Source organism: Mus caroli, unplaced genomic scaffold (assembly GCF_978045245.1).
Source record: "Mus caroli unplaced genomic scaffold, Mus_caroli_1 scaffold_13, whole genome shotgun sequence".
Taxonomy (NCBI): domain Eukaryota; kingdom Metazoa; phylum Chordata; class Mammalia; order Rodentia; family Muridae; genus Mus; species Mus caroli.
The window spans coordinates 32,103,220-32,123,464 of NW_028227268.1; the positions used below are offsets into that span (position 1 = coordinate 32,103,220).

Sequence of the window (20,245 nt, forward strand, 5' to 3'; positions counted from 1 at the left end):
TTGTTCACTTTTTCATGAGTGTTCTGATATGTACACTCATGAAATAAGTAATTCATGAGTAATATACAAGTGGCAGAACTGGAATTAGAAAGAGCTTAATCATGTCTCCATTCTCAGTCCAGTGTTAGCTACTTAACCCCCAATTCAATGGGACTGGGACCATAAACATCCCCACTTGAAGTAGCTCAGTTCTTGGAACAGTTATCTGCTGCCTCGAGAATGCTAACCAGTCACAAAAACCCGGGAACATACGCAAGTAAGGATTTATGGTTCAGGCAAGTGCAACTCCTCTGAGTCAGGCAGTGGCTGTTCTGGCCTTAGCTGGACCCACACTTTCCAGGGGAGCAGGTGATTGAGCTGATCCCCTGGCCTCTCTAGTGCCCGTCCTTCCAGCAGGCTCGCCCAAACGCGTTATGGCAATGACACACACGCTACTGACAGAGACAGGCTCCTTCATGGTGCCTTTAGGCCTGGATGCAGAAAGCCAAAGCGCTCTTCCCATAGTCTCTGGGCCAATGCAAGACAGGAGACAAGCCCAGATTAGAGAGGCTTGGAAATAGATCATGCCTGAAATTGCAAAGCCACATGGAAATGTTGTGGGCCGGGGAGGGATGGGACCTCGGGCCACTGGAATGTACCCACACTTGTAGGGTGTTTGTTAAAGGAGATAGTGTCCTTTGCCATCAGAACAGACACCAGCTGACCTGGACTCAAAGTCTGGGAAGACCCACACTTTTAGGATATACTCAGGAGGCTTTTATTTAATCTCTGTACATATTGCAGCCTCTCCTTATTGATCCAGAAATATCATGATAGTCCCCCAATGGACCTCTTATATGCTAAAGGGATTTTCAGGAACAAGGGTGTTTTATATTGAAGCAGGCAGGCTATGAACCCTGAATGTGGTTTTCTCTTGAAATCTGGGAGGTTCCAAGAGAGGAAAAGATGCTATTAGGACCATCTGGGATCCAGGAGATCATAACAAACAAACAGACCTCAAACTAATGAAGGAGAGGGAAGAAGCAGGCAAGAGAGAAAGACCTGAGACTAGGCTCTGGATCAGAAGGCTTTTCACCAGTTGGATGGAAAGGGGTCCCTTCTGACCAATGGACAAATCACATCCTCTTTTCCCAGCCTTTCTTTCCTTGTTAAATTTTGTTTACTTTTATTTCATGTGCATTGGTGTTTTGCCCGAATTGTATATCTGTATCTGGGTGTCAGATCCCATCGAAATGGAGTTAGAGACAGCTGTGACCTACCATGTGGGTGCTGGGAATTGAACACAGGTCCTTTAGAAGAGCAACCAGGGCTCTTAACCACTGACTCATCTCTCTAGACCCCTGTCGGCCTTTTTTTTGATAGAGGATGATTTCCCTCAGCCTGCTCATGCTCTTGAGGGACTAACACTGAGTGATGATGATGTCTTTGTCTCTTTGTACATCACTGCTTTAAATCTAATGCCTGTCCACTGGAATGGGAGCACATTAGAAGGGTTGCAGTCCCTGTAACTAGCTTTGGGGACTAAATAATAAATAAAATGGTTATTTGTTACTTTAATGCAGCTGTAGTTTAAGAACACAAACCAATGACCTGAGCAGACTGCTGCTATCCCCATTCACTGAGGCCAGATAATCAGCTAATTGGACAGGGACTGACACGTTCTTATGAAAGAAGAGGAACAAGGAGGTTTTGGCAGGCCTGCAAGGTGACCAAAGTGGAGCCCAACTTTGGGTCTGAGGTGACTTCGAGTCTCTTCCCAGATTTCCATAGGATCTCTGTTCTACCTTTTTCTCTGGAATCCTCCTTGGCTCTTCTGTAAATGAGGGTCATCATGAGGCCAGTAGAAGAAAAACACAATGCCTATCAGACTGCTGAACCCTCTTAGTGGGGTTGAACCTGCAGGGTTTAAAGCAAACCTCAGAGAAACGTTAAGCTTAAACATAACAACTACAGGGTCGGGGTGGGGGGCACACAATTATCTTAACATCTTTTAAAGTGGTGAGGCCTCTTCTGGTTCCATATCCCCAGTGCACTGAGCCACAGCTAAGGTCACCCCTATTGATTCTTGGGTGCCTCCCTCGTCCCGGCCATGTCTCATCCTGGAGATGTCCCCACCACCACCTCCACACCCCCATCAGTTGCAGGTTTCCATTGATTTTCATGGTCATCTAGCCATCTTTCATGTCCTTCTGCACACCTGATCTTGGATCCCCCATTTCCCTCCCTCCCAGCTCCCACCTTCCATCTGCCCCTTATGACTATTTTATTCTCCCTTCTAAATGAGATTCAGGCTTCCTCAATTGGGCCTTCTTAGAGGACAAAGGGAGGTGGAAGGGGAAGGGGGAAGGGAGAAGGTGGAAGGGAGAAGGGGCAAGAGGAAGGATGGTGGGATGGGGTTGACCAGGAGGGAGTGGTCAGTGAGCAGGCTGCAAAGTGAATAAGTTAAAAACGATTTAAGAAAAATAAAGAGGGTGAGGCATTTGAGGAAATTTAATGTTCTTATTTCTGATTTGAAAAACAACTGCCAATACAATAGGGGTGGAAGTCCCTACCTCTGAGACTGTGACCCTTTGGGGTTTTACAGTGTGAGGTTTCCACAGCATCTTCCACTGACGTGGATTACCCATTTTACCTCATTCCACCTCATATTGCTGATGCAGATGATGCTGATACGGTGAGATTAAAGCTCTTCTCTTTGAGAGGAAGAAGCAGGAATTATAAGCATTTGAAGCGAGCTGGAACTAGCCCTAGAGGTGGATGATAAAAGTACTTACTAAAACGTTAAGAAAAATCAGACTTGCTAAAACTGTTAGAAGCAGGATGGGGGTGGGGGAAGTCGATGGCTTTGAGCCTGGCATCTCAAAACCTGTCACTTCCTACATACCAGCAAAAACCAGTTAGGAAACAGAGGAACCAGTAACAGCTACTATAGAGCATTTAAATTTAACAAACACAGCAAAAATGTGACAAGTTAAGGCCACTATAAGAACTGAACTTTATTTTTTTAAGATCCCCATATAAAAATGGGATATTCAATATGTAAAGATAACTCCGCCTGCATGGCTCACTTGCAGTCTTCACCCAAAACTCCCAAAGAAGATTTTAAACAAAACTCAACAAAGGCATTCTGAAACTCCCCCCAAAGGTGGTGTGTGTAGGAGCAACCACAGACATCCTTTAGAAGTACTATAGTGGGGCTGGAGAGATGGCTTGGTGGTTAAGAGCACTGACTGTTTTTCCAGAGGTCCTGAGTTCAATTCCCAGCACCCACATGGTGGCTCACAACCATCTGTAATAGGATCTGAAGACCCCTTCTGGTGTGTCTAAAGACAGCGATGTACTCACATAAAATAAATAAATAAATCTTTTTTTTAAAAAAGAAGTACTCTAATGAAGACATATCTTGTTCTGTCAAATGTTAAGGCTTACCAATATTAGTCATTAGAGCCAGTCATTTGGAAAACGTTAGTTAGCAACTTTTTTTTTTTTTTATGTTGTACAGGAAAGGAAATTCTGAGTGAGTCAAATAAACCCGTTATAGCTGTAATACAGGATTATATACCGATATGTGAACATATCGTGTACATATGTCAGATATACAGTTACAATGGAAAATCCCTTAGTGGTGAAGCTCTATACCATCATAAACAGGGTGGGAAAACCTGTTCGGTGTAAGCTGGATAAGAAGGCAATGAAGTTTAGTTTTAGAGTTGGATAAACACTGGGCTCAGGGAGCTAAAAAGTGCTTGCCACTGAGTCTGATGGGCTGAGTTTGATATCCAAGACCCGCCCGGTAAAAGGGAAGAACCAACCCACACAAGTTGCCCTCCGACCTCAACGAATGTGCACAAATGAGCTCCCACATATAACTCTCAAAGGCTCACAAAATAGATAAAATATAATAAAATTACCTTTAAAGTACAAAACAAATGCCTATCTTTTTAAATCTTTCTGAGAATTTCATATATATATATGTATGTATATATATATATTCTGTTTATATTATCATTTCTACACCTCCCTCTTTTCATCCCACTTCTCCTGTGCCCCTCACCCCTCAAATTTATGACCTCATACTTAATTATATGTGTAATATTTATATTTAATTATATAAAAGTATATTTGATTATGGCATATATTATAATAATAAAATAATTATTGGAAATATTACATATATGTATATCCTGCTGAGACTGTTTAATGTTGTTCCAATGTATATGTGGTTAAGACTGACCACTTAAGATCGGATAAATTGCTAGTCCCTGGAGAAGATTGATTCACTGTCTCTCAGCAGCCATTAAGAACTAACCTGTAGCTCTTCATCTAGAGGTCGAGCCTTTTAAAATTCCCCCATCCACATTGGTAGATCAGTTGGTGGTGTCACTGTCAGCTGAGATCTCCTAAGTGTAGCTTCCCTACCATTTATAGAAGACCCTATCTCATAGCAGACATTTTGATCCTCTTGTCAACTTGCTCTTACAATCTTTCTGCACCCCCCCCCCCCACTCCTCAGTGTTCCCTGAGCCTTTGGTGTAAGAGCTGTGTTGTAGATGTCTCCGTTGGGGATAGATAAAACTAGGAAGGGTACACAGTACACAGAGAAGAACTGACTCCTGCAAGTTCTCCCTCCCCCCTTTCACACACACACACACACACACACACACACACACACACACACACCCCTAACAAACTTACATAAAAAGGTCGGAGAAGAGAGGGAGGGATGCCTACGAACTGGTCAAGGAAGTGGTGATAGGACATTAGGTAGTATTGTTATCCAGTTCAAAGATACTTCCTTCATGAATAATAACATCCCTATTTGATGGACAAGAGGTTCCAGGATGAAATTGTATTATCGCCCTCCAGTACAGAACTCAGCAGTCCTTAGAAGTTGGAGCTATGCAGCAGCTTGGCTAATGAGAGAAACCCCATCACCTGCCAATGCCTGGGGTTTGGGGGGGGGGGCTTCCTCGTTGGCAGGCAGTGCACAAAGAGAGCTCAAAGCAGAGAAGGGACCTAGAAGGTCATCTGGGCCATTTATTTTTCAAGCTCCCTCCCAGGCCTTTTCAGAAACAGGCTTGCAGGGTTTCAGTTTCGCTACAATATAAGCAATGGGTAGCATGGTTCACCCTGGGGTAGATTTTTAATGAAACCTACAGATTTCTTCCTACACGGGGGCCTAGCTCTGGCGAAGAGGAAGAAGAGGAGCCGGGCCAAATGCAGCTGAGCTGTGTCCTCTCATTTATTCTCCGGGCATGAAAGGAGCAATTGTACAACTCAGATGAAACCAGAAGTTAAGCTGCAGAACTCCCGGCATAAACATTTGGTCTGTTATTAAGTTCACTCTCACCAGCAAGACAAAGAAGCACAAGCCACCCATTGTTCCGGGGATGTTTGTGCAGTCCAGTGGCTTAGTCTGTAGAGGGTTCAAGTAGAAGTTAGGTTGTCTCCATTATGCCCTTTCTGATCTGCTCAATGCTTTAGTTGAATGTGCCCCTTCTCAGCATCCGTATAGCCACTCTTACTTGTGGGCGTGGTGCACCGCAACTGCTTTGTATCTGACCTGTCTCTACCCGTGGCCCCTTCAGTCCATCTTACCCCCAAGAGTCTTGTTCTAAACTAGCCGTTTGCCACTTCACTCCTCAAAATTCTCCTGTGACATTCAGTGTCGTTTGGTCTGTTATATCCCCACACCTGGGGCCAACAGCTCCAGTAGTTTTACCCAAACTCATTCTGTCTTCTGGTTCTGGGTTCCAACAACTGATGACTATTCGTAGCCAACTGGATGGATGGGGATGTAACGCAGTGGTGGAGCACCTGCCTGCAGTGCTCAGGACCCCAGGTTCTATCCCCTGGGAGCTGAGGAGACGGCTCAGTTGGCAAAGTGTCTGCCACAAAAGCATTAAGGACCTGAATTCAGATCCCTAGCGTCCATGTAAAAACCCAAGAGGGAGAGAGGGGTAAAGACGAGCAGATCCCCAAAGCTCACTGGCCAGCCAGCGTAACAACATTTACCAGTGTCAGGTTCAATGAGAGACACCATCTTGAAAAATGAAGGTGGAGCGCAGTTGAGAAATGGCACCTAGTGTCTACCTCCTGCCTCGTAGGCATCTCTGTACACACACGTGTGCACGTGCACATACCTACAATGACAGGTACACACACACAACAACCCAACACGCACAGACACTGACATACTTGTGTCTATCTGCATGTTGCACCTAGAGTGCCCTTTTGTGGGTGACTGTCTCAGGATGCAGCTCTACCAGTGCCATCGGTCACCAGTGCCATCGGTGGGATACCCTCTACCACCACCCCCACCAACCTCTTTTGTGTTATGTATGGGTTTCTATACTCTGGATGCACCTGAGATTGATGTCCATCCTATAACCACTACACCCTACCCTAACTGGCTAATTCTAGGTCTGTCTCTGTGACTTACCCAGGAAGCAACCTGAAGTGACCACCTTGTGACTCAATCCATTACATCATCCAGCATGCTGGGTGCGTAGCTGATGCTCCATGTGTATCTTAGAGTTACAAACTGCTGTGACAAAGCAGTTCCTCATTGAAAGACGTCAGGGAAGGAACTTAAATAGACCAGGAACCTAGGGGCAGGAGTTGATGAAGACCACGGAGGAATACTGCTTACTGGATTGCTCCTTAATCCTTGCTCAGCCTGCTTTCTTAAACCACCCAGCATCACTAGCTCAGAGGCGGCGTCAGCCACAGTGACCTGAGTCCTCCCACATCTATGGTCAATTTTAAAACAATGTACCACAGTCTTGCCCTAGGCCAACCTGGTGGACACATCTCTGTTGAGGTTCCTTCTCCCCAATTGACTCTAACTTGTGTCAAATTGACATACAACTAGTCACAGCAATGCATATTGATAGGAAAGTGGGAATGTGTGCGTGTTTTAAACTTTCTTGATCCTGTTTGTGAACAAGTACGTATGTGTCTTTGTTTTGCCCGATAATAACACGAGTCGATCATGTTCTGCCTTGTTCTTGGAAAAACAGTGAAGATGAATAAGGACCAAAGGCAGCAAGGTCAGAACAAGTGGAGTGAAGACTCCAAACACTCCTAGAGAATTGCCAAGTGGCTCTGACCTGGGTGGCCTTAGAGTTGACCCTAAGTTAATACTCCCGTGTTTTTCCAGGCCAGCTGTTGCCAGCAAACCGCAATACACCGAGTCCCATTGACCCTGACACCATCCAGGTACCAGTCGGGTATGAACCAGACCCGGCAGATCTTGCCCTCTCCAGCATCCCGGGGCAGGAAATGTTTGACCCTCGCAAACGGAAGTTCTCCGAGGAAGAACTGAAGCCACAGCCCATGATTAAGAAAGCTCGCAAAGTCTTCATTCCCGATGATTTGAAGGTAAATTGGAACTGGTAATCAGGCCATGGGCAAATGGAGAGTGGGATCATGGGAAACTAAACAGGTGGTTTTTGGAAGTCTGTACGCACACAGAACAAAGGATCTGAGAGGTCCGAGGATATTTGTTGGCACGTGACTTCCTGCCACAGTACTTCCTCTCTAGGAGTTTTCTGAAATACGCTTTCATGGCTTGAGACTAATCAGACTTAAGGAGAAGCAGTCAAAGATCCGGCGATGTTGAGTCCCCGAAGGAAGCAAATTGGCTCGTCTCTACAAGGGATCCCATGGGAGCCCATGCATCAAGCTCAACTCTTTTAATGTTGCAAGGGGATGGAGGGTGGGGAGATGTTTTGAGAAGGGCGCTTGGACTGGAATGCAGTCTTTTGAGGCTTATGTCCAGTGTTCATTGTTGCTTGTTAGTAAGCTCTACTGTTTTTCCCTGGGTGCCTTAGGGACCTAACAAGTCTGAATTTCCCCTTGCATATTAATGACTCTGGGTGACCAAGATGACATATTGTGGGTAGAGATGATGGATCCATTGCTATTATCTGACATTCACTAAACAGGTAGTTGTGGGTGGTTTTTTCCTGGACTGTGTTGAAGGGGATATGTCATTTATCGGGAAACAGAATCACCTGTTTTGTTCATTCTGATTCATTTGCCTTAGGATGCAGAATATGCCCGAAACTCTGCCAGCATAGAAGTACTTATAGTTATCCATTTCATAGGACTTTTTCTATTTATGCTTCTTTCCAATCATGAGAACAATAGACGAGTGCACATAGTCAACCACAGTTAGCCCTTTCCTAACACCTGGTCCCCATTGCCCATCCCCCAGTAGGCCTCATGTGTAGACACACTCCATAGGGAAATGAGAGTTGGGGACATCGTGTGAACTAACATAGGCCAGTCTTTCCTCCTTTTTATATCTAGAAAGAACACAAGAGGCAGATGTACCCAGAGGATCTAAAGCATGCCTGTTACCCTCACCTCTGAGAACTCCTGAATTGCTCCAAAATGGGCGAGAGTCACGACTGAACTCCAAAGTTATCACTTTACAGTTGAGGGTATGGAGAAGCAGGAAGGGGAATGGAGGGGAACTTTACTTTTAGAGGAAGATAGGTTCTAGACAGGTCGCTGTAGCGTGACAAATCCAGACAAGGGGCCCTGGCGTAACAAATCAAAAGCTGCCACTCTTAAGAATCAAACCCAACAAAGTCTACAGGAAATGTACCAGAAAACCCGGACTTCTCGGGGCTTCGGTGGTTAGACTCTAAGGGGCCACAGGATCAGGTTTAACCTGAATAAAGTACCTTCTTGCCGTTGGATGCCTTCCAGGGTCTTGAGTTCTTAGCAGTCTAAGTCTGTGTATTTCAGAGTTTTATCTCTTCACCCAAACCATGAAGCCTGTTCAGCCTGGGCCTCTTCTTGACTGGGATGTGGTTTGACAGGATACTACCAAGGAGTAGATTAAACTTGTAGCCAGACCTTCAGAGAATCTCCAAGTTTGCACGTTTGAAGAGTGAGCGTACTTAATGGCCCGTGTACTCTTGGCAGCAAAGAGGCCGTGATGAACCATCTGGGCTGGAATCATATGTATTGCTGCTGTCATGGCTAAGCCTACCCTTTCCCCATGGTGGGTAGGGAGCTGGCAGGAACCTTCTCCTGCAATGTGCCTGCCCTCGGAGGTGGTTTTCAATTGCAGGTGAAATCTCAAAACACAAGTCAGGAGCTGCTGAGAAGCAGGAAGAAGAGCTGTGAGGGTCTCTCCCTTCAGCAGAGAGGACTGAGCCCAGGGTGGGTGGGAGACAAGGTGTGTGTGGCTCTCAGCACTGATGGACAAGTAAACCAGAAATAGAGTGGGGAGGAACCTACCAAGAATGCTGTTCCCCACAAGTGCTTAGCCTTTTCTCCGAAGCTGGCCTTCTGGGTTAGCATATATACTGAGGGAGACCTGAATGAGGACATACTGGTATTCCTTGCTGATAATGCACATCACATTTATTTCTTACCACTCTTAAGGGTCATTCATTCACTTGGCAAACAGCTTTCAGAGGCTCAGGGGATTCTAGTGTTTGCCAACATCAGCACCGCACTCGATCTCATAGAAATTCTAGTCCATAGAGAAAAGGGCAGTGTCATCTGTTAGAGGTAGGTGATGAGTGGGTCCCTGAGTGAAGGTCACTGGGAAGCCAGAGGGCATCAGCTCTGGGCAGGTACAAGATGGGCCATGGGATCCAGTGTGAACTCCATCATTCCCACTAGAGTTCTTGCCTCCCTGTCTCCAATCAAAAAAACGAAAGGAGGCAAGCTGGTGCTTCTAGACCAGGATATCCCTTCTCCCATCATTCCCATTTTCTCCATCCTTTCTTACAGCTCTGTTCTTTGCTTCCCTCCTACTTAAGAGTCTTTTGCTAGCTCGTCTGCCCATGCGAGCAGGTGAGGCTGGGGAGGAAGGCACTTTACAAGTGATAAGAATGCTAGGAAGCCTGAGCCAGAACTCCCAATGAGAACTGAGTGTGAAGAGTTAGTTGTTACGTTACGGTCAATTGGTGACTCATTGGCCCTTAAAGACCTGGTCAGAATTGTCACAGAACACCAGAGTCATTCTACCACTTCCCAAGGCTGTGCTCATATATAGCCTCACCTCCTGCCCTCGTGTGCCTTGAGCGTTGGCTCTGATCCATTCGGACTCAGCCATTCAGCAGAACGTTCTTGGAAACCGTACTCCCGGGCATATTGACAAGTGTGGTAAACTTCCTGGTAATAACTATAAAGGGGGACAGAATGGAGGAGGACACCCAAGTCCCACCAAGAGCCTCCATCAGAGCTGGGTGCTTCACTGCTGTGCAGATACCTCCATTGTGTGATGTCACTGGGGTTCCCAGGACCTCCCAGCCATCCTCCCTTTCTGCCCTTTCCACCAGCGTTGAGAAGCACAAACAGCAAATTCTATCAACAACCACAGCAAGCTCATCCAGGCATTCCCCCAAGGGCTCCCTCTTCCCTAAGAAGAATTTGCAAACCAGCTGTTACAAAGATGCCCTTTTGATCCCGTTACACATTATGAAATGTATAGAAATCTCGAGGCAACTTATGAACAAAGGATAGTCTTGTGACCAGCAGGCAGGAAGTGCCTTCACACACTTTCCATCTCACACATGGTCTCCACACAAGGTGCATGTCTGCTGAGGAGAGTGGACAGAGGCAGACCACTGATCCTGATCTTTGTTTTGCAACTTTTGAGCTTCACCCATGTGAGTGACTTCCTCCAGTGCCAACTGTCCTTGGAGTCTTGAGAGAGGGCAGGGATTAGCCTCGCCTACCAATTCGATATGAACTAAAGTATCAGCTTTGCTAAGACAGAGATATTTGCTGGAGCAAGTTGATGATACAAAAGGAGTTGCAAAAATTCCGTTTTGCACCGTCCCCTCTGTGGATTAAGAAGATCCAAAAGATCCCCCACAGTCCACCTAGGGAGCTTTTCTTTCTTTTGGTAGGGGGAGCAATGATGGAGGAAGATATGAGAATTCCAGATAGGGTAATTGAAACCCAGCAAGTAGTTACGCAGGAAATTAGAATACATTATTTAAATGTTAGCCATTGGTAGGAGTACATTGAGTAATGAAAGCCAATATATTTTTTTAATTTCTGTTTTCAATTACTGAAGTGCACATAGCCCTTATGTGACATTCTGATAGCTCAGGATATAAACTAAAAGGGTGGCTGAGCCTCCTCGTGTGTGTTGGCTCACTGGTTTGGTCCCCCTTATAGTTGGACCTATATTAGCCACTATAAATCCATCTGGCCATGTCTGTATTAGTAAAGTATAATGTTAGTCAAACTGTGATGGACATGCATGCTCTCCAGCAGATTGCTGTCGTTTCTACACATATCACAGGGGATTACACACATCTTTGCAGTCCCCACCCCATCTCAGGTCTTTATTTTTAAAATCCGTAGAGTATATCCATATGTGACTATGATGATGTAGTTATCAACCCTACTATAGATGATTCGTTTTTTCTCATTTTTGACTTTTGCAAATAATTTTATAACCAAGAATGCATCTGTGTCTATGAACATGGAGAATGCTAGATGAAATCATAGAGGTGGAATTGCTATAGCAACATTATATTCATTAAGATAGATTGTAGAGAGACTTGGCATGGTGGTGCTAAGGAGGCAATGGCAGGAGGATCAGGAGTTCAAAACCACCCTTGGTTACATAGTAAGTTCAAGACTAGCCTGGGATATGTAAGACTTTATCTTAAAAAGGGGGTGTTAGTTAATTTAAAATTTATATGTGTCGACTGTTGAGAGATAGCACCATATTGCCTTCCAGTGACACAGTCCCAACTTAGAGAAGCCTACATGTGTACTCATGGGATTAAAGTAAGTTAAAAAAAAGTTCAACAAAGAAAGTGAAGAAAATTGGAATGGAATTTAGGGAGTGTGGTGAGCCTTTGGCATTCAGCTGAACTCTCCGCTCTCCCGTACTGGCACACAACTGCGTTGGGCAAAGCCTGTTGCGACAGGTTGGTCCTTTCTCTAGGACCAAAGCCATGGCTGGCAGACCATACCCTCAGACATGTAGAAGCTGAAAAGGAAGGAGACAGAAATGAAGAAACCCAGGCTGGTGTCTCAGCACACCCCTGGCTGCCACCCAGTGCTGCTGAAACCTAATATCTTGTTTCTTTTTCCTTCTGTAACTAATGAGCAGGATGACAAGTACTGGGCGAGGCGCAGAAAGAACAATATGGCGGCCAAGCGCTCCCGTGATGCCCGGCGGCTGAAGGAGAACCAGATCGCAATCCGGGCCTCATTCCTGGAGAAGGAGAACTCGGCCCTCCGCCAGGAGGTGGCTGACTTAAGGAAGGAGCTGGGCAAATGCAAGAACATACTTGCCAAGTACGAGGCCAGGCACGGGCCCCTGTAAGATGGCATTTTTGTGGGCTGGCTTTTGAATAGATGGACAGCTTGTTTCCTGTCTGGTAGCACCACACCCAAACCAACCTTTCTGACATCAGCACTTTACCAGAGGCATAAACGCAACTGACTCATATTTTGGTGTGCATCTGTGCATATGTATGTATGTTTGTGTGTGTGTATATGTGCTTATGGTCCCATGTGTGGTCAGCGGTGTGCATATGTGAGCGTGTGTATGTGTGTATTCCTTCACACTTGTCGTTTAAAGATAGTCCTCTTGTTGTCTTTTAGTTCCAAACAAGAAAGGTGCCATGTTTCTTATTCCACCCTGGAGACTCCCATGGGGTTTCCTCTCCTTCCTTCTCCCTTCCTGCCCCTTTCTGCCTTGCTCCATGTTCTAGTGATCTTACTTGGCCAGGGTCTGTGTTGCTTTAGGAAGCAGGACCCTGGATCTCAGTCATCAAGACCATAAGCTCTTGTTTCTGTTTCAGCCATGAATTACCATGCTGGAAAGGTGCATAGCGTATACCCTAGCACTGCGCTGCAGCTGAATTCCTTCATAGGTTGCCCCACTTCCCTTCCCCTTTTCCTCCCTACCCTTTCTCGTTTTTTTCCTTTCAGTTTTGGTGACACTTGTCTTCAAATTTAAAGTGCTGTTTAGATTTAGTAGAGTCCCATATTTACTTACTGCTACCTACTAAGTTTCCTTTTAATTCCACCAACCCCAGATAAGTAAGTACCATTCCTTATAGAACACAGAGTGTGTTTTGCACTGTCTGTACCTAAAGCAATAATCCTAGTGTACGCTAGAGCATGCTGCCTGAGTATTAACTAGTGGACGTAGGAAAAATTTTTCCCTACCTAGGAATTTCACTGTCTTTTTAAAAAAAACTCAAAAATCAAGTAATGCATTTGTGCATGACCAGAATATTCTCAGGACAGGGAAGCAGAGGGCAACGGATGGCCTACGAATGAGGGGTTAATTTATCAGTATGTACGCCAAAAACATAATAATAATGCATCTTGGAGAAGCCTTTGCCACGGTGTGCTTCGTCTTGCGTCTCCCCTTCCCACACCCAGCCCATTCCCACTTTTCTAGTCCATTCACTTTCTCCATTTCCCTCTTGATATTCAAAACGATTGACTTAAGATTCAGTTCACCCACTTTGTTTTGTAATATATATTTTTTGTGGGGGGACGATAAAAGCCCTCCCTTGACCTCCCCACCCCTTGTGGTGTCCTTTTGAATGCCTCACAAATGAATGACTCCGGAGCCCGTGTTTCTCATCCTCTGTTTGCTTTTGAACATATGTGCGCCTATCAAGTGGACTTCTGAAAAAAAAAATGAATGTAAAAGACACTGGTGTATCTCAGAATGGGATGGTGTTGTCACAAACTGTGGTTTCTCCGATCAATTTAAATGTTTACTATAGACCAAAAGGAGAGATTATTAAATCGTTTAATGTTTATACAGAGTAATTATAGGAAGTTCTTTTTTTGTACAGTATTTTTCAGATATAAATACTGACAATGTATTTTGGAAGACATATATTATATATAGAAAAGAGAAAAAAAAGGAAAACTATTCCGTGTTTTAAAATTATATAGCAAAGATATATATTCACCAATGCTGTTCAGAGGAGTGCTTGGGGGCTTTTGAAATCTTTAATATTTTAAACCTATTACTGACACATCAGCATGTTTTCTGCTTAAAATTAAAATTTTATGACAATACTGAGGCTTGCTGTGACGACTCCTGCTCCAACGCTTTCTTGTTTCTTATTAGGTCTCAGAAGGAAGTCAGTTAACGTCACCCAAAAGCACAAAACGGGTTTTAGTCAAATATTTATTGGATGATCCAGTGTTTTTTAGGAAAAGCATCTGCCACATAAATGTTCACTTCAGGATTCTGAGTCGTTGGAATGGAGTGTGGCTGCCAGAGCCCCAGATGATTTTGTTCGCTTTCGGCCTGTGTATCTATCTCACGCAGTGTAAGGTTGACCTCGGTGCTATGTGTACGGCTTAGAGTTTGATAGCTGTTTTGACTTTAAAGATGGCTGTTATTTTGTTTCACTGAGTTGTATAATGTCAAGAGAGTCTGCTGTTTCTTCAAAGGCACATTTTTGTGCTCGATTAAAATCCCCTTTCATCCATGGATGTTTTCCGGTCTCCTGCCTCCACAGTACCTGACTTCTCTGCAGATCCAGTGATCCCCTCCTCACTCCCTCAGCCACTCTGCTGTCTAGTGTCACAGTTCTGGAAAACGAGACCTGTAGGGTTTCTTCCCAGGTTCCTGTTTCATTCCACGGTGAGAGATGAGAGAGTGAGAGAATTAAAATACATTTTGCAAGCAAATTACAGATTAAAAAAATGCTTCAACCATGTTGTATAGAACTGAATAAGAGATAATTCAGTAATAGCCATGGGACAACAAAGAGTTGGTCCTTTTGAAGATAGAAAAAGAGGGGGACTGCAGAACTGATCAATGACAGTGCTCGCCAGGGCAAAGATGAATACTTAAGGAGAGAAGTGTTCAAGGGTTGCACTGTGGCCCACCCAGACACATGGAACCATCCAGTAGTCGCTGAAGAAAAGCATGCCTGGCCTTTCTTGGAATTGTTTTTACCAAAAGAACATCACAAATGTTTTCTGCAGAAGATATAAAAAGATCATAATAAAACTTATTCTTTTGTATACCAGGAAAGGTTTTAGGAAACCTACCTCATTCAAAACAAAACAAAACAAAACAAAAAAACTCAAGACTTTGGAATCTCCACAGGTGCCTTATCTGTAGGTAATTATCAGTCCCCCACCCCCAGGCTGATTTCTCTTTGCCCCTGGATATTAACTAGATGAGAAAATGCCATCCAATGCCCTGAGAAGCTAGAACCCAGGGTCAGATGACTGCAGCAGACCATAGCCATTAGGAAGTCCCATTGTCAACTGTCACCATTTCAAGGTAGGCATCTTTCCATGGTTAATTATTTGATCATTCCAAATGCATCTGAAATGTTGCATGCCCTGCCATTCAGATGCAAAGCACTTCCGGGTCAGGTCATGTCTTTTCATTAGTCACATGGATTCTCAAAGAAAGTTAAAAAAAGGGATCAGGGTTTCTCTCTGCTGATGCTCCCCTGAGGGCATGGGAGGGCTTTGGGTGGCAGTCTCCAACTCTAGAGGGACTGGTGCTTTGGGTCATTCACAAACCACATCAGGAATGGCTGGGCCAGGCCTTTGTCTCGAAATAGAACAGGCCTTGAAGGGACCATCCTTTGTAGAAGAAGGAGAAGAATGGGCCTATGTTTGAGAAGGGCATGATGGGACTCAGTCACCGGGTGAGGGGGGAGCCAGATAAAAGAACCCAGAGGTTCTTTCTAACCCATTAGCTTACTGTGGGAATTTACACTGAGTCTAAACATACCTTCGAAAGGGCTACAGCTCGGGTCTGGATGACCTGCCGTGAGTTGTAAGTGACAATGTCTCTCCTGTCCAAGGATGAAACGACTGATGTTGTGTAAAATACAAGGAATACTTTGCTCTTTCTAAAAGTTTGTTCCGTTTTGCCCTTAGCATTCCTTTAGAAAAACTCAAAACTTCCTCAGAGTTAAATAGTGAGGTCCTCAGGCCACTGCCTGTGGATCTCAGACAGCTCTGTGTGTGGCTTGTCCCCACCGGCTGGGGTTGGCTTCCTGCAGCTGACTAGGCTGAGGTGTGATGCCCTCCCTCCCTGGGTACATACCTTCTTCTCTGGCTCTGATTGCACTCGGTTCCTACTGAGGGCTCCTGAGTACAACCCTCTGGGGAAGCCACATTCAACTCCAGGTGTTCGGTAAAAATCAGTGTCAATAATAAATGAACAAAACTTGTAGGTCTTGATGGACTGAATTTTCAGTAACTACAGTTAATGCACTCTTGCCAAAATCTGTGTTGGGGAATGTGTGTTTGTGTATGGATGTTTAAGTGGAGACAGAAAATCTGTAATTTTTTTTAGCACCTCACCAGACATAACAATTAGGTATTATCCTTTTGACAACACCACAAAGATTGCATCTGTCAAACAGGCTCAAGTTAACAAGAGGTTAGTGTAATTGTATACCATGATATTGCTGGTATTTATGCTGTCAAGTCCAAAACTTCATTTGTTCTTCTAAATGTTTAATAAACTAATTTTTTTCCTTTTTTCATGTATTTTTTTTGTGACCAGCTGGCTACCAATTGATTTTGTTTCTATCACCATAACCGAGAGACCATTTGCAGAGGTTTGCATAGATGATAATTATGCTGTCTAATTAGTAATAAAGTATCATTTATTGATAACTTACATACTAAGTACTTCACTACACACATGGAATATTTTAGTCCCAAAATAATAGAAAGCATACAATGAAGTTATGATTTTTATACAGCAAGAAATGACAGGAATTGCCAACTGGGCAAGTTAAGAAGCTTACCTAAGGGGGTGGAGAACTGACTCAGAGGTGAAGAGCTCTGGCTGCTTTTCCAGAAGACCCAGGTTCGATTCCCAGCACCCACCATGGCAGCCCACAACTGCCTACAACTCCAGTTCCAGGGGATCTGGTACCCTCTTCTGACCTTTATGTGTACAGACATTTATACAACCAAAACTTATCAGTACATATAAAATTTAAAAATTAAAAATAAAAAAGTGTTCTTAAAGATGGAAGTGACAGAGATCACTACTGATCTATATGCCATATAGACACAGAGCTCAGAAGCTAGTCTGGGTCTATGTTCTTGTTGGGTAAACAAAAATAACCCAAGGACTTATAGGGGCACAGATCAATCGATTAGAAGCTGATTTGAGTTGGGACCCAGAAATCTGAATATTTTTAATGCTCCCAGCTAACTCCCACATATGAATAAGCTCAGATGACCCTCAAGATCTGAAGGGGGATGGTTCCAGAACCTCAGCAGTGACCAAAAATCCGTGACACTCAAGTTCTTTATATAACATGGTGCGGTGTTGCCTTTGTAGCCTATTAAGTCTAACTGATGCTATAAGTCACCTCTGAGGTGCCTCTGCCTACTACAGTGTAAAGTGTCACGTAAGTGGATATATCTATAGGCAATGATGAAGATGGGAAAGTCTGTACGCATGCAGCGAGGACACAATTGTCCCGGAGCCAACAACACAGCACACAAGAGCAACATCCAACTTGAGACTTCATCCAGGACGTCTTCAAGCAGGTCCATTTACAGGAAAGAGATTACATATAAGGGCTGCAAGAACGTCTTTAAATTGGGTCCTTGTACATGCACTCCTTGGAAATTCTTTGTTCTCCAACAGGTCTACCAATTTGACAGCTGGTTAAAAGTAAGCTAATCTCTGTGCACACTCTGGTTTGTCAAGTGTTCCTCGAATGCTGAGCCGACCAACCAGTGAAGGAGCAAACGGCAGATGCCTGAAGGCCTTTGTGTTCCTTCTAAGTCCTCAGACTTCCCAGGTCTTCACCTTCCCACTGCCTCAAAGTTCAGATTCCCAGAAAGTCTATACAACACTTAGCTTCATAATTACCCTCTCCAGCCCCATCTTTTGGACAGCAGCTAATTTGACAGGGCTTCAGTTCCTTACAACCAGTTCTGGCTAGCTGGTAACACACACACACACACACACACACACACACCACTTGGCAGATCTATAAATTCCCAGCCAAGATGCGTTACTCACTCATACTGTCCAGCCCCCACCCCTCTTCTTGGACTTTTCACTTGATAGATAAGAAGCCTCTAGAATGAACTGGCTCAGGATTAGTGTCCTCTATCTGGCCTTTGAAAATCAAATGACTAGCAGGAAGGATACAAGGAAACAGAGAGCCCATTTAGCCACTCTGTCCCTCAGGCTAAATCCCCTTGTAAGGCTTCTCTTTCAACTGTAACAGAGAACAGGAAGTGGATTAATAGCCCAGCTGGTATCCATCCATACCTGTTTTGATTCGACCATGTAATGTCCATCACAGGCTAATGGTTTGAATTTGGTCACCAGCTAGTGATGCTACGCTTGGAGGTTTCAAAACCTCTGGGTGATGAGACCTAGAGGGGGGATATACAACCCTGGAATGGATGCTTAGAAGTTCTGTTTCCACCTCCGCATCATCCCCCAACCCTGGCCCTACCTGTCTGACGCAAGCTTCCCTCTGCCAGGTGCTCCTCCTGCCATATCACAAGGACCAAATGACCATGGGCTAAATGCTCTGCAGCCATCAGCCAAAATAATTGCTACCTTGTAAGCATAACATACATACATATGTAAGTATGTGTGTGTGCGCGTGTGTATGTGTATGTATGTGTATGTATGCATGTATATATATATATATATATATATATATATATATATATATATATATATACTATCTATCTAGTCACCTCAGTGAGAAAAGAAACCCAGTATACCTCTGTGATGGTTAATGTCAACTGTTGATTTGATGACTTAGAATCATCTGGGAGGAGAGGGTTAGTTGAGATGGAAGACTCATCTAAGGTGGCAGCATTCCATGGGAGGGGATTCTGGACTCTGTGCTGAGTAAGCATGTATCACTCTCCATTCTATGGATATCCATTGTCTATGGATACAATGTAGCCAGTTGCCCCACGCTCCAGTGAATGTCCTACCACTGTAGACTGAACGCTGACCTTGGGATAGTAATAAACCCTTCCTGCCTGTACTGGCTGGTTTTGTGTGTCAACTTGACACAGCTGGAGTTATCACAAAGAAAGGAGCTTCAGTTGAGGAAATGCCTCCATGAGATCCAACTGTAAGGTATTTTCTCAATTAGTGATCAAGGGGGAAAGGCCCCTTGTGGGTGGGACCATCCCTGGGCTGGTAGTCTTGGGTTCTATAAGAGAGTAGGCTGAGCAAGCCAGGGGAGGCAAGCCAGTAAAGAACATCCCTCCATGGCCTCTGCATCAGCTCCTGCTCCCTGACCTGTCTGAGTTCCAGTCCTGACTTCCTTTGGTGATGAACAGCAGCATGGAAGTGTAAGCCAAATAAACCCTTTCCTCCCCAACTTGCTTCTTGGTCATGATGTTTGTGCAGGAATAGAAACCCTGACTAAGACAAATTGGTACTGGGAGTGGGGTATTCCTGTGACAACCTGACCATGTTTTGGGGAGGACTGTGGAAGGACTTTGGAACTTTCAGCTTGAAGATCCATTTGTTGTTAAGAGCTCTGTCAGATGTTGTGTAGGAGCTTGGAAGATAATGTTGAGAACAGTGCAGAAGATGGAGGCCTGGTTTGTGAAATTTCACAGGGAAAATAAAAGACTATTTTCAGGGCCATTGTTAATTTGGTTGTGAAGATTCTGTGGTTCTGGTTAGCTGGGGCTGAAGAATCAGCTGTGATTAACAAGATACCAGAACTACTAAAGCAAAAACTTTGCATTACTGGGACTATTGATGCTGGTTAGCTGGAGCTAAGAAATTAGCGGTGATTAAGAAGAGACCAGCATCGTTAAGGTGACATCTTCTGGGAAGTGTTTTCTGAAAGCACAAAGAGGCTGTGTTCCAGAGATAGGCAAGGTTGTACTCCTTCTGCAGTGGGACTTGGTAATGTGTAAGGGTCATCCAGGTGGTACTGGTTTTGAAGGCATGAAGGGGTCACACAGCAGCTCAGGCTCGGCACTGTGAGAGGCCATGGAAGGCCATTGGTGAAGGTGCAGCCTCAGTTGTAATTGAAGGCCCAGGACTGAAGAGGTCATGCAGTGTTTTGGAGATGCCAGTACCACGAGATGACCACCAAGAGCAGCAGCAGCAGTGGAGTACAGGCATCTGGAGCCCAGAGGACGACGTGTGTGCTACAAAGGGCATGGCTGGAGAAGTGACCCAAGCCCTTGGAGGAGCCCAGAAGATTGTGAGTTGGATCCCAGACGTTGGACGGTTGGAGACTGATTTTTGCTTTGATTGTGACTGTGCCCT

General features: G+C 44.7%; 1 protein-coding gene across 6 annotated transcripts in view; it reads left to right on the forward strand.

The window, feature by feature from the left end:
- Nucleotides 1-16,492, forward strand: part of Hlf (HLF transcription factor, PAR bZIP family member) — a 55,619-nt gene extending 39,127 nt beyond the window's left edge. For 4 of the 6 annotated variants that reach the window (XM_021177294.3, XM_085829674.1, XM_085829672.1 and 1 more), the window contains exons 3-4: nt 7,163-7,383; nt 12,104-16,492. In XM_021177294.3, the coding sequence (XP_021032953.1) occupies nt 7,163-7,383; nt 12,104-12,322 (440 nt within the window). In that variant the 3' untranslated portion in view covers nt 12,323-16,492. The remainder of the gene's footprint in view (nt 1-7,162; nt 7,384-12,103) is intronic. The other 2 variants (XM_085829675.1, XM_021177295.3) reach the window with 1 other exon arrangement.
- The last annotated feature ends 3,753 nt before the right edge of the window (nt 16,493-20,245 follow it).